Raw genomic sequence first — 15234 nt, forward strand, 5'->3', positions numbered from 1 at the left:
TGGTCCTCAAAATTGGACTTCTACAATGTGCTTTACATTGAGCTACCTCTGTACCAAGTTCGGAAAGTCCAATTAGTTCAAAACATAGCACCCAGACTAGTTACAGGAACATCTAGGAGTGAGTGTATTACCCATATATAGTGACCTAATCATAGGGGGTGCTTTTCAGCAGCATGCACCAATACATCTTTACTTCTGCAACAAATGGGATTCATAGTCTTTGCTTACTCTTTCAGCTCTAGTGTGATACTGGTCCTAACACATGGGCTGCATTGCTCAGCCAATGTGTTAATGTCACATGTAAACACTGAACTGCAATGATAGATCCCACCCATTATGTTCATTTTAAAAATTGTTCAAACTATCCAAGTTTTTCAAATGACAGTATTGTTATATTTTAGTAACAGAAGGATATTAATGTACACTATGTAGTTATATTCCATTTTCTGCTAGTTGTGCATACAAACACATATGCATGTTCATATGCCATAATACTGAAAAATAATAATTATGTATCACCCACATGTTGCAAAGAGTGTCCAATCAATGTGTGCTATCCCATCCAGAAATGTTCATGAATGTGCATACATATGTGTCACACATGGCCCAATATCAACAAATTATCAATTACATATTAAGCCACAAATGAATTAGATTTTTTCTGAAAAGGCATTATTCATTTGATTATGGTCCTGCATTAGTAATTAGTATCTCTTAAAGTCCTGTTCATTTTTCTATTGTATGGTGGTGTATAAATAAAAGCAAGTAAACAGATCTTCAGCAAAATAAAAAATGATAACAAATTTAAAACATCTGTGTATTTTGAACAGCAGTGTGACATGTAAACTGTGAGGCCTGCGGCACTAAATGCTTGTTTAAAGATTCAACTCTTCTGTTACATTATCTTGAAAAAAATCCTTAAAATCAGTTTGAAGCGATTTTGTTTTTATTTTCCATCAAGTGGACTTTGACATATGGTGACACTATGTATGAGAAACCTCCATGATCTCTGGTGATTTTTCTTAATTTGATTATTTTAAAATATTTTTGCATTTTCTATTTAAAATATTTGCACAAACCAAAAGGTTTAAGTCTTAGTGTTTAACTAAGGAAGAAAAGTTCCATAATATCTCAGACAATGAAGGAAAGAAGGAGAAGAGAAGGAAGTTTCATACTCCTCTTTCCAAAATCTGGTCCCTATATATGTGAGGCTGACTTGACCAAGGTTTACAGTGCTAGAACAATGAGGTTGGTATCCTTGGGCTGCAATCAATGTCATGTAATCTAAAATGACTTCTTTGATGCAATGTACTTTGGAACAAATTGTTACATGTTTGTGGCAAAATAATATTTAGGTGTGGGACAATAATTAGGAATTTGTCACGTAATTTAACCAGAAAAAACTTCAGAGTGGATCTAAGGAGGAGGATGTCAATACTCACCAATTTTTATAAACGGTTGTATGTGTGTGTATGTCTCCGTCTCCATGAGTATAAAACTATGCATAAACATGTAACAAATAGGCATAATGCCCTACAATAACAACAAGCATGAAAGACGTACAAGCCAGATGTTGCTAAGGGAAAGCAACATAAATTAGAGAATTTCAGGTCCATGTTCCATTCACCACTTCTTAGCAATTATGAGTTCATATTGCGGCAGTGGTTAAGACATGGGCTGATAATAATTGTAGTGCAAGTACAGAAGTGCAGCATTTAAATAAGCATTGTCCTTCTGAAGCTTAGAGTCTAAACCCCAAAAAAATTACTAGGCAGGAACAGAGAGCTTGGAAAACTTTTGCTAATCATGTCTTTGGCAAAGCATTTCTGAATGTGGTTACACCATTATGACTGCTCTGCTCGTAAAATGCCTATACCAAAATATCAGGATGGGTGAGGGGTAGTGAGAAATTTGGCAGCTTCTTACACCATCCTATGTAGGTCAATATTAAGGGATTCTATATATTTGGCTTTCTTGTTGGTATTTATTTCTGGAAAGGAGGCCATTCCATAGATATGGGTCAGGGAGAAAATTAATGGAACATTGATTGAAGTAACCCAGTGCAATTTTATGAGAGCTTTCCCACCTGAAGCTTTCATCATGTCAATGTTCAACACCAATTTTCTGTTATTGCCAACTTAGATGTTAAAGTATAAATTCATTAAAAAAAACAGTTTATGCTCTGTTGCTACTAACTGCTAATATCCATTTGATTTCTAAAAGAGTAGATCAATGCCCTCAATTCATATTCACCAGAATTTGTGAAAGTCTTCTAGTGGTGTTCAAACAGAAAAATCAAAAAAGTGATATTCCAAACATTTTTTTGTTGTGGCCCCAGATAACGGTCTCTCTCTCCAGGTTAATTCAGTGAATAAACACTCTAGGTAAACATCATTTATTATACACTGACCTTGAAGCTGCCGCCCTTTGAACAAATCTTTTGTTTTGCTTGGATGAGCTCTGGCACTGTTATCACACTTGGGTTGTTCATATCTGAAGGGAGAATGTTAATAAAAAAGACAATAAGATAATGGCAATTTAATTTTTAAATGTATCATTTTATAGCACTTCTCTCAAGTCACAGCTATAGATGCAAAACCAACACTTTTAAGGAAATACTTGGGATAATAGAATCATAGAGTGGGAAGACACCCAAAGACTATCCAGTCCAACCCCAAATTCACTAATTACAACTCATGCCTGATATAAGAATTGCTGTGCCTTTTCAGAAAACTGTTTTCAAAAGTGCTTGTTTGGTTTCATAGTATTCTCTGAAGGTTTTCTCTGACATGTCAAATCTGATAGACAACTGATTTGTGGACCTCATCACACGAGTAATTTTTAGTGTCCTAGGATGCCTCTGTTTCAGTTGAGTGATGGAGCCCCATGCCACCTATCACACAATGTAGCCTCACTTCCAACAGGGCTCCATTGCTCAATTGGGGTGACAATGTTCTAGGATGCTGTGCTGGCAACACAGTAGCCTCCCTGTGTTCCATTAGGAACAATGGGGCTACCGTGGTGGGATGCTGCATGGCAACCCTTCCTCGTGTGTGATGGGGAAGCATTATTGCTGGCTGTGCAGGGCACCAGGATTGCCCTGATGCCCAGCCAATTCACCATGAAGACTGGCAAATTGGCAAGGGGACCATCAATGTGATGGAAGTCCATACCAAGCTCTTTCATACAGTTTTCTTACAGTACTTGAGAAGTCCTGTTTTTTCCTTTACTATCAGCTGCTTAACAAAATCCAGTCACCCAGATCCATCATGCTTTCTAACCAGTCCCTTTCCAGCCTTGATACCTTTTGGTTGGATTCACAGTAATGATTAGAGGAGAAGTAAATGCAATACATTCATCCTAGTTTCCCAAATCCAATTTCACTGGGTCTCCTGTAAGATCCAAGTATTGGCTACTGCTCTGGGTTTTATTCCATTACTCTAGTTATCTACAGATGATACAAACCCAGTATTTTTACTGTAATGTTTACAAGTATAAATCACTATTGTCTATATACCAGATTGCTAGAATGTATATTGCGACATATCATAATGACATTTTATTTATAGAATAGATACAAATAAGTAGCTCATCATACCAGTTTACACTCACCTGATATCAAGCTAAGCAAGGTTTGGTTAGTAGGTCAATAGAAGATGGCCTAAATACCTCAAAGGTAACAGATCCTATCTGATTAAAGATCCTAAGCAAGGTGAATTCTGGTTAGTACTCTAACTCATTAATATATTGTTAAATAACTTGAGACACCACATCACACACCATTCTCATTGCATTCTGGTTGACGTTTCCCTCTTTCTACTACTTTTGGGCAACATTACTACATTATCAATTACTGCATTGTAAAATAGTCCTTTTTAAAAGCGGAAGATATTGTAATGATATTATTGATTTTAAGACTCTTCAGCTTCATTGGAGCCATCTCAATGGTTCATACAGTTAGAAAGGAAAAGGTTGATGTTGAGAATATCTCCTGGGTTCCTCTTCCCTCACTTCTTCTCCCTTCCTTTGTCTGTCTTCTTATCCCCCCTCCCCAATCGTAGTCTCTTCTTTGCTTTTTTTTTTCTTAAATGAAGTATCTTTAGATTTGTTTGAACAGACCAGGAGGAGTCTTCTCCCTTCTTCCAACCTCTCCTCTGCCCTCCCCACAACCCCTTTTCCTTTTAAAGTCCTGGACTGCTCTGTCCTCTTTGTCTTGTTCATTAACTGATGCCTTTCCTTTTTCATCTCCTTTGAATAGCTTATTTGCATGTCCCTGCCTTCTTCCTCCCTCTCCCACTGTCTGTTTTTTTTTTCTCCACTACCTTCTTACACAGAATCACTGTCAGGTTTTTTTCAAAGCCAGGAAAGGGTTGGAGAAATGGTTTGAGAGCCTTGAATGCATGGAGGGAAATGTTTTTAGAGGGTCTGGTTGTTGGTCTGAAAGTGAGATCTTACACACTTTTCCTTGGAAGCGAGTTTCTCCAGAGAGCAGGGGCTGTTCAGTTCTAACTGAGGGGAGGTGGAGCGGGAGCTGGAAAAATATTGGGGGCTCTTTCTTTCCTGAGCAGAATTTCCCTTGAGCAGTATAGTTTCTGGGTTTGGGAGATTAGTTGGGATTGGAGGTTTGGTGGTTCATTTTGCTACCGTATGTGTATGAGAAAGAGAAATACATACATAAAGAGTCTCTCCCCCCCCCTCTCTCCCTCTCCCTCTCCCTCTCCCTCTCCCTCTCCCTCTCCCTCTCCCTCTCCCTCTCCCTCTCCCTCTCCCTCTCCCTCTCCTCTCTCTCTCTCTCTCTCTCTCTCTCTCTCTCTCTCTCTCTCTCTCTCTCTGTGTGTGTGTGTTTGTGTGCATGCCTTTGGTACCAGGCTTCATTATGTTTGGAGGTGGCCCAGAGAAACCAATTGCTTGCCCCATGGAGGCTCTGACCCTAACTTCATGGGCCACATAAATTGTCATGGTGGCCGGATTTGTTTGACACATGGCATGGTAAATTGTCCAGTCAAACTGGTGTAACCCCAGGCCACCTGTTCTGAATGTTATGGAAACCATTGACATGCCTGCAAATGCACTTGCCTGTCACACGAAGCATTCTCAGATAGGTTAGTTTGGAACTGTATATGTCTTTTAGCCTCAGATTTTTCAATCCCACCTCTCCAACCCTTTCTTATCCTATTAGGGCTTTAAAGGTGTTTGTCATTAAATATCAGTATACAATGGTACATGCTGATATGACAGAGCATATTAAATATTAATATGTATGAATACTGGAATAATTAAGAAGTGTTTCCTTTATGCTGCAGTTTGAAAAAATAGTAAATTTTTTTGTGGGCGGTGGCTTTCAAAGCCACCATAACAAATGATAGTGTTTGATACTATGCTAACCAAGAGAATAAAGAATGGCTAAAATGAAAGGAATTATCACCACTTCTAGTGTTTGATTCACCTTCTCATTCTGAGGGAAATTAACATTTCTGGAATTGGCCCATTGCCCATCAGATACAAGCTGCTCCATGAAGGTGCAATGCAATTTCATGCTCAGGTGAGTATGTGTTTTGTGGGTGAAAGAGACACCTTTCGAGTAAGAGGAACAGAAGCTGTTTTGATGGAAAGCTTTGGATGAAGTGAGTAGTGATTGCTGATATGTGACCTCTTTTCATCGACCAAGTAAAGAATGAAAGAGAAATCTTTGAACTGGGTTCACTAATGTAGCATCTGGCAAGCAGCCTGATCTCAGATTAATCTGATACTACCCTCGGCATTCTTCACCATTCTCCCTCCGCCTCCAGTTTCCCTACTGCAAACAAAATTCGATGCTTACAATTTCTGCTGTTGTTTTACTACACTATATCCAAACACAGTATGGATTTTACTGTAGTGCAGAAAAAGTCTACACCCTTACCACCAAAAACAGTTAGTAAAGATATGAAATGAATTTCCTCTATTAATTATATCCCCTTTTTCTTCTAGAAAGTTCTAGTGCACTGCCATCCATGTGATTCTCATCACAGCTAGATCCACTTAGCATCAGAAATGGATATGCCATCAAATCCGAACCAGTATTCTCTAACTCAGCACTATTTCAACCACTGGGCAATGGCTCACCAGGACTTCATATGGGAACTATTTATTAGATGTACCTAGAGATGTTGCAGATTGAACAACAGACCTTCTCTAACTGAAGTATGTGTTCTGCAACTGAGCTGCATCCATTCCATTGGTGAAAGGGAAAAAATAATCTCAAATAAGGAATGGCTATTCTGGTTTTCTAGAATTTACTCTCCCAAAATACTGTTTTGTACAAGGAAAAATTACCATTTCTGCCTGTGTCAAGCTAAACATGCTGCCTTGGCTTCTGGTGAGCTTCCATATGAACATTCCTAGAAAAGCCAAGCCCACATTATTTCCCTTGGAAGGTGGTACTTTCTCTGTCTGCTTCTGCTAAACAAAACTCACAATGCTTTATCGTGTTTTTGGCTCCACTGAAATTCATGAACTTCCAACTTACTATTTAACAACATGTTAAAAATACATTTTTTTCTTTCTACTGGTGCCAACCCTATTGCTCTATTGAAGTTAATCATGTGAAAATGGGCTGTGGAGACTGCTGTTTCTAAGAAATAATGGAAACCTCTCTGAGACTATATATCTTTTTTTGCATAGATGCTGGCAGCTTAGCTCACCCTACTTTTCTTCCTCTCCAGGCTGTTAGATATTGCTCTTTCCCATTTTAGAGACTGTATTGTTGTTTTGCTTTTTGCTATACATACAGTCATGTTTCTTCTTGCTTTAGCCCTGTAAGCATTACTCCAGTTTTGCAGAGGAGAACAGAGGTAGAAAGCTGGTGACTTGCACAAGGCCAGACACACACATAATGGGGTGAGCTGAGATATAAATTCATTCTTCTGTTCTAAAAGCATGCTGATTTAACATTGATGCACAGGCATATTGTTGAAGGGTGGTTTTACTTATTTAACAATTGCATGCCAATCCCACCTTGCTTCCAGTAAACCCAAGGAAGCACACAAGCCATTATTCCTACCACTGATGAAGGAACCTAATTTTAAGAAACAAGTTACCCCTCCCAACCAGAGAGGAGATGATGCGAGCTTTCAGAGCTGTGGTCTGTGGTTTTGTACTTTTAAACACAGCATGCCTAGTTCATGCAACAGGATGCATAGATATAATTAGGAAATGTGTATGTATGTAACCAGTTAGCCAGTCAATAGAGCATTTCTTAAGAATCACCTTTTTCGGAAATATGTAAATTGTTTGTTACCCAATATAAAAAGGCAGCAAAAGCCCTTGATGGGTGCGGCAGTCATTGGTTTTGCTTGTATTAGATACTTGCAGATTGCTTGCTTTTTTCACTGCTGCTGCTCAGTCGCATAGTCGTTTCCGACTCTTCGTGACCTCATGGACCAGTCCACGCCAGAGCTTCCTGTTGGCCGTCACCGCCCCCAGTTCCTTCAAGGTCAAGCCAGTCACTTCAAGGATACCATCCAACCATCTTGCCCTTGGTCAGCCTCTCTTCCTTTTTCCTTCCATTTTCCCCAGCATCATGATCTTTTCCCAAGCTTTCCTGTCTTCTCATGATGTGCCCGAAATACTTCAACTTTGCCTCTAATATCCTTCCCTCCAGTGAGCAGCCGGGCATTATTTCCTGGATGATAGACTGGTTGGATCTTCTTGCGGTCCAAGACACTCTCTTTTCCTCCAGCACCAAAGTTCAAAAGCATCTATCTTCCTTCGTTCAGCCTTCCTTATGGTCCAGCTTTCGCAACCATAAGTTACTATGAGGAATACCATTGCTTTGACTATGCGGATCTTTTTTGCCAGTGTGATGTCTCTGCTCTTCACTATTTTATCAAGGTTGGCCATTGCTCTCCTCCCAAGAAGTAAACGTCTTGTGATTTCCTGCAGTTTGCATCTGCAGTGCTTTTTTCACAGCTGTGAATAAACATAAGATTTTTCTCTCCTAACGGGAGTTTGTGTTTCTTGGTGAATCCTCCCTCCATCAGCCCTAAAACCCCTTTGGGAAGTTCCACTACACCACAATTTACTTGACAAGACCGTAAGTTTGGTGAACTTAACAGAGTGATTTTCCATGGTCATCCATGACTGGCCCATAGCTTAGTACCTAGGCTACATTTAAACTTGCCAAAATAATCCGAAAATAATCCTGAGATAGCATGGGAGCACCCTAGAGCCCTTTTTGGATGCAGATTGTCAGCCAGCCAATAGGACATTAGGGTCACTGGGCAAAAGCAGTTCCCTGGCAGAGCCTTGATGGCAAATTACGCTATGTGTATATATATATTCAAAATGCTTTATCTCTTATTCTTATCAACCTTTTGTGAAATTTGAACACAATTATAGATTTTATTATGTAGAGTCATTTATGTTTTACTCATGTAATTATCTTTAATAGTTTTTGAAATATTATAAAAATACATGAAACTAGTCATGCCACTGCTCTCTTGCTCTTCCCCTTTCAGAGCTCGCTTCATAAATTACCAATTAAGAGTCATTTTCAGTTTTTTAAGACTTGAAACTTTATAACTAAAATAGAAATTTGATTTCATTAAGTCTATCTAAAATACAGAATGAATAATATAATTATTGTGTTATGGACCTACTCTTCATGATTTTTCTTTTTAAAAAGGTTTCAACTCCCACGCCACCCCCTGAATTGTTTTTCTGGCTATAGGTCTGCCAAGATCTCAGCCTAATCCTAACACTGCAATTGATATACCATGCAGGCTCTTACATGACACTATTGCTAACAAAGATTACATCACTCCACCACATTTTTGTTTGCTTTAAGGGCTAATCAATTAAGAACAATGTAACTACGCAGAAAAATCTTTGGGTCTAAAGTAAATTTAGCTATGATTAGCATAAACCTACATGATTAATTGATCTAATCCAACTGATTTGATCTGGTCCACTTCCAAATGATAATAACGATGATCTAGTATTGATCTTCTGTTGGGTAATTAAATACAGTAAGTTTAAGGACACAGGGGTTTTTTTAGTAATGCTAATCACTTACAACCTTTTACCTCTTCAAGCATTTGCCAATAGACTCATTATAAATGTATGTGAAAAAAATCTACAGTATTAAATCTAGAAAAAGAATCTTCAAAAACTAATGGGGGTGGGTGGGAAAGGAGAAAGTTCACATTGCAAGTGTTTGCATTTAACTTCAATATCATAAAACTTTATATCTAGATGTCATATTTTACGTGTATATTAAGTGTATATTAAATTATTATAGTGCTTTGTGTTTTATAGTCTGTCATTTGGTGTTAATTATCACCATAAATGTTTCATTTGATATTTCAACATAAAAACAATTAAATTGGCAGTTGATTAAAAGTCATGGCTGCTCTACATGTGGCTCCTCATTATAACACACAATATAATATTAGAAATGGTATTTTTAAGACCACATGGCTTTTTGGTAATAATGGCAATATAACTACCACATTCTTACTTACTTGTTTTTTTAATCTGTGCTTCTTAAGGATATGAATCAGTTGCTAATTTTATATCAAACATGCTGAAATGCTAATGATCATCCAAATGCTAATGACCACCCAAATTTCTTACCTTGTTGATGTACCAGGTATGGGGCGCCCCGTATCAACAAGGACACACCAACAGTATCCTGTGGAAGGATGACACTGCACTGGTTTGTAAAGGCCACCATTTGCACATTCTGGAATGAACACATTGTCCTTTTGAGGTTGTTTGGCTTCTTCTAATGCTGATTGAAGTTCTTGATCACATGATGAAGCTGCTAGGAAGAAAGATACTACACTTAGGCAGAAAAAATGAAATGCAAAGATACAGAATGAGTGATGCACGGCTCAACAACAGTCCATGTAAGAAAGATCTTGGAGTCTTTGTGGTTAAGTTGAACATAAGCCAAAAGTGTGATGCAACAGCTAAAAAGCCAATGGGTTTAGTATCTAGATCAAGGGTATAGTATCTAGATCAAGGGAAGTCATGGTGCCTCTGTATTCAGCTTTGGTTAGAACTCACCTGGAATAATGTGTCCAATTCTGGGCACCACAGTTCAAAAGAGATATTGACAAGCTGGAAGGTGTCTAGAGAAGGATAACTAAAATGATCAAAGGTATGGAGACCATGTCCTATGAGGAGCGTCTTAAAGAGCTGAGGATGTTTAGCCTGCAGAAGATAAGGCCGAGAGGAAACATGATAGCCATGTATAAATATGTGAAAGGGAAGAAGGAGAAGGCTTGTTTTCTGCTGTCCTGGAGACTAGGACTCAGAGCAGTGGGTTGAAATTATAGGAAAGGAGATTCCACCTGAACATTAGGAAGAACTTCCTGACTGTAAGAGCTGTTCAGCAGTGGAACTCTCTGTCTCAGAGTGTGGTAGAAGCTCCTTCCTTGGAGGCTGGATGGCTAACTTTGATTGTGCTTTTTTGGCATGGCAGGGGGTTGGACTAGATGGCCCATGTGATATCTTCTGACTCTATTGCTCTATGATTCTAAAGAGCAATAGAACTGCAGATATCACCCATGGCTTGATCAACTGATTTGTACATCAGCCAAGATGCCCAAAAGAAAACAATCTAGAGTTTTAACAACATTACAAATTCCTTTCAGTGAAGTCCACCCAGAAGAAAATTTACTGCTATCATTTATCCCAGAATTCTATAAAGTAATTATGAAGAGGCCTAACCAACAAAAACCTTTTAATTAATATTTCTCATTTATCTTTGTTAGTTTGAAAAAAAGAAAATAAGGTTCTATCCACAAAAAAGTGACATATGTATGTGGAGGGAACTCCATCCCACATCACAAATCTTTGGGGTAAAGCAGTCCGTAGCAGAGAGAATGTCCTGTCCACCAGCTGTTTTCATTCATGCTTTCTTTCTTTTCCTCAGTGCAAATCAAGAATGCTTTGAGCAGCAGGGCTTTGGCAAGAGATGGGATTTACCCAGCAGCTCTCTACCAGTTGTATTAGTGAAAGAAAAGCTGCATGCATTAAAATAGCTTGTGACAGTATGGCCTGCCCACGGCATGCATCCTGTTGACCCAAGAATCAAAGGACAGGATTTCATCACCAACAGGCATTTTTCTGAATGAACTTTTGACATTTTTGTAATGTTTAAAAATTGAAAAATAAAAAGTTTAATTTAGGATTGATTGTTTAATTTGGAATATTCTAATTCATTCATATACTAAGTCTGAACTAAAAGTCTATTTCATTCTTTCCCTTTTATATTAAACAAAAGCATACAATATGCAGCCCTCAGTGTTGCATTCTCATCAACAGATGCTGGTTCCAAACACATCTCTTTAAGACTAACTTAAATAAGTTGATAGCATAAACTTCCTTAGGGCCCTTCCAGACTGGCCTTATATCCCAGGATCTGATTCCAGGTTTTCTACTTTAAAATGGATAATATGAGTCTGCACGGCCAGATAATCTGGAGTAAACCTAAGATCAGATCCTGGGATATAGGGCCTGTCTGGAAGGGCCCTTAAACTGAAGTATTTTTCATCAGATACTTGTGTTACGACTTCTTTCTCTCAGTCTCACATGTGTTACAAGATTAGTTTGCATACTGATCCAGACTAAAGAAGTTATACATTTGAATTCTAACTTCTCTCGGCTGAAATATTTCAAAGAACAGAGAGGTTTCAATGCAAACAAATAGCTAAGCTATAGACAATGAAGAGATTCGGTTTTTCTCCTGACATGCTAGTTTCCTTTGATTTGGAATCATTATAATGTCTGTCGAACAGTGGTTCTCAAAGTGTGCTCCTGGAGCCCACAAAGCATACTGAGGGGCTTCACGGTTCCCTTCTCCTCCTCCTTCCCTCCAAGCTTTCCCTCTTCTTTACTGCTCCTCCCCCTCCTCCTGCCTCCATCAACACCAAAAGCCTTTTCAACTTGCCTTCCTTGCTGACAAAAGCGTATTCCCCTTGGCTGCCTTGTCACCAAAAGCCTTTTTCCCTCTCCCCCGAAAGCCTTTTTTCCTCACCTCCCTCGCCAGCCAGATCCTTTCCCCATGCCTTTCTTGATTCTAAAGCCCTATATTCCTCCCACCACTCGGGGGTGCTTTGATTGTGCTTTTCCTGCATCACCAGAAAAATGAGAATGACCCCTTGCTATTTATTTTCTTTTTCTACTGTTCTCATTTATGTCATGGGCCATTTATGAACAAATAGAAACATTATTTTCACGTATACATTACAGCTCTTCTGGCAGTAAGAGCTGTTTAACATTCTAATAGATAGCTTCAGAGGGTGGTGGACATTCCTTTTTTGGAAGTCTTGAAACAGAGGCTGGATGGACATCTTCCAGGAGTGCTTCAGTTGTGTACTCCTGCAGGGATACATCTTGCATTCACACACCCCCCCCCCCCCGAGAAAAACCCTCTGTAATTCTATCAGAAGGCAACTGTAAGAAAATCGCACAGACAGACTACAAACAGAGGAACAACTATGTGGCCCAAATGATTCATTGGAACTTATGCCTCAAGTACCACCTCCCAGCAGTAAAAAAAACCTGCTGGGATCACAAACCTGCAAAAGTATTGGAAAATGAGCACGTAAAGATACTGTGGGACTTCCGAATCCAGACTGACAAATTCTGGAACACAACAAACCAAACATCACAGTTGTGGAGAAGAAAAAGGTTTGGATCATTGATGTTGCCATCCCAGGTGACAGTCGCATTGGTGAAAAACAACAGGAAAAACTCAGCCGCTATCAGGACCTCAAGATTGAACTTCAAAGACTCTGGCAGAAACCAGTAAAGGTTGTCCCGGTGGTGATCGGCACATTGGATGCTGTGCCAAAAGATCTCAGCCGGGATTTGGAAACAATAGACATTGACAAAATTACGATCTGCCAACTGCAAAAGGCTACCCTACTGGGATCTGCACGCATCATCCAAAACTACATCACACAGTCCTAGACACTTGGGAAGTGTTTGACTTGTGATTTTATGATACGAAATCCAGCATATCTATCTTGTTTGCTGTGTCATACAACAACAACAACAACAACAACAACAACAACAATGTTGAAAAGTTGCCCTCCAAATCCATTCACCCTCTTACATGATGATTTTGAAAGAAAATACAGGAAAATCTAAATAACATAAAATAATAATAATAATAATAATAATACATTTCATTTACTACCCATCTCTCCTAATTACTCAAGGCATAATCATAGATGAAGCCTTAGGCTTTCCAATCTTGTCTTTAGTATAATGTGTTTGCTTGTCTGTTATATGAGATGTTAAGTGTACCTGTCAAAAACAAGATGGGGCTAATTAAAATAAAATTATCCATACACTCAGTGCTTTGTGATGGCAAACAGTATCACAAAGCTTTTAAAAACTTGTGGTCTCCACTTCAACTTCCATGGCACAATCCATTGGAATTGCGGTACTTGTAGTTTGGTGAAGTACGAGTACTCTTTGACAGAGAAAGTTAATGACCTTGTAAAACTACAACTTCTATGATGCATACTCTGATTCTACTCTCAGAGTAAATATTGAAGGTCTCTCGCTATTCCCCTAAAAGAATATGGTATGTATCCTAAAGTAAGACTATTTACATGAGTTAATCACAAGAGCAAATCCTATTCTTTCCTTTTTCCTTGCAGCCACCTGTTCCTGCTGAAAAAACTTTTTCAGTTCATGCCTGAACCAGAATAAATTATTTCTTATACAAATGCTTACTAGTGTATTTCAAACTACAGAAAGAAGGGAAAGTGTCTCCTTGTTCCTGCATTATATAGCTAGGCATCCAAAATTTAACACTTTGGGAATCTGGATGCATTCTTATGACCTAAAGGAATGCTGATAAACTCTAACATACATTAATCGCCATATGCTTTTCTCTCCAGTTGAATAAAAAAAGCTGATTATTTTGCAGATGTAATCATTTAGCTCAGTGGTTTCTTCTGGAACTGTAATACTGTTTATAAGGGTTGAGTTTTTGGAAATACATTGTGAACAAAAACATACTGGCAACAGAATGCTCCAGACCTCATGTTTACTTCTGGCTGAATACAAATGGAATCAAAATGTTGTCATATCTTCTTATAAGGTCTCTCTGTTTCTATCTTTAGCACAGTTTGAATCAGGCTAAATTAAAAATGTTTTTATGTATACAATTCTTTCACTCCATGTCATGAGAATTTTAAATTTAAGTTATAGTCAGGGAAAGTAAATTCACTTTGTCCAGAACCACATAACTTAAACACAGTTCTCTAGGAATATCAAAAGCTTCACATTTTCGCTACTCCACTGCAGTGCATCTCTGTCCCCTTCAGTTAAGCCCCTCATAAAAAAAGAGAAAACTCTAATTCAAAGATAGTTTTTCTTAAACCAAGGCCTCTTATGAACAATACAGGCATTCTTCAAGTTGCAAACATCTGACTTACAAACAACTCATAGTTACAAAAGAGGACAAGACAACAGGAAGTAGGGGAAATCTACCCCTTGGAAGGTAAATCCATCCTGAAAGAGTTACAATGGGTGGAAGGAGTCTCCACAGAAGCTTTATCACCAATCCTTGTTTCCACAATGAGCCAAATATTTCAAAATCCAATTATCACAGGGACAGAAAGCAAGGTGAACTCTTCTGAACAGGGGTACAATTAGCAAAACAAACACCACAGGGGTGTTAATCCTTCTCTATGCTACCCAAAGCTCTCTCTCTCTCTCTCTCTCTCTCTCTATATATATATATATATATATATATACACAGTAGAGTCTCACTAATCCAAGCCTCACTTATCCAAGCCTCTGGATAATCCAAGCCATTTTAGTAGTCAATATTTTCAATATATTGTGATATTTTGGTGCTAAATTCGTAAATACAGTAATTACAACATAACATTATTGTGTATTGAACTACTTTTTCTGTCAAATTTGTTGTATAACATGAAGTTTTGGTGCTTAATTTGTAAAATCATAACCTAATATGATGTTTAATAGGCTTTTCCTTAATCCCTCCTTATTATCCAAGATATTCGCTTATCCAAGCTTCTGCCGGCCCGTTTAGCTTGGATAAGTGAGACTCTACTGTATGTGTGTGTGTGTGTGTGTGTGTGTGTGTGGCTGGAGTTACACTTAAAAATATACCTATTCTGACTTACAAACAAATTCACCTTAAGGACAAAACTACAAAGCCTATCTTGTTGGTAACCTGGAAACTGCTGGTTTATGCTA

The 15234-nt window shown here is 38.5% G+C and overlaps 1 protein-coding gene across 2 annotated transcripts in view; it reads right to left on the reverse strand.

Moving 5' to 3' along the window:
• smoc2 (SPARC related modular calcium binding 2) overlaps positions 1 to 15234 on the reverse strand; it is a 211306-nt gene that overhangs the window by 46878 nt on the left and 149194 nt on the right. Inside the window, exons 8-9 of one of the 2 annotated variants that reach the window (XM_062976010.1) lie at positions 9616 to 9805; positions 2411 to 2493 (exon numbers count right to left, since the gene is read on the reverse strand). In XM_062976010.1, coding sequence (XP_062832080.1) covers positions 2411 to 2493; positions 9616 to 9805 — 273 coding nt within the window. The remainder of the gene's footprint in view (positions 1 to 2410; positions 2494 to 9615; positions 9806 to 15234) is intronic. The other variant, XM_062976013.1, reaches the window with a different exon arrangement.

The sequence above is a fragment of the Anolis carolinensis genome, chromosome 1, assembly GCF_035594765.1.
Source record: "Anolis carolinensis isolate JA03-04 chromosome 1, rAnoCar3.1.pri, whole genome shotgun sequence".
NCBI lineage: Eukaryota > Metazoa > Chordata > Lepidosauria > Squamata > Dactyloidae > Anolis > Anolis carolinensis.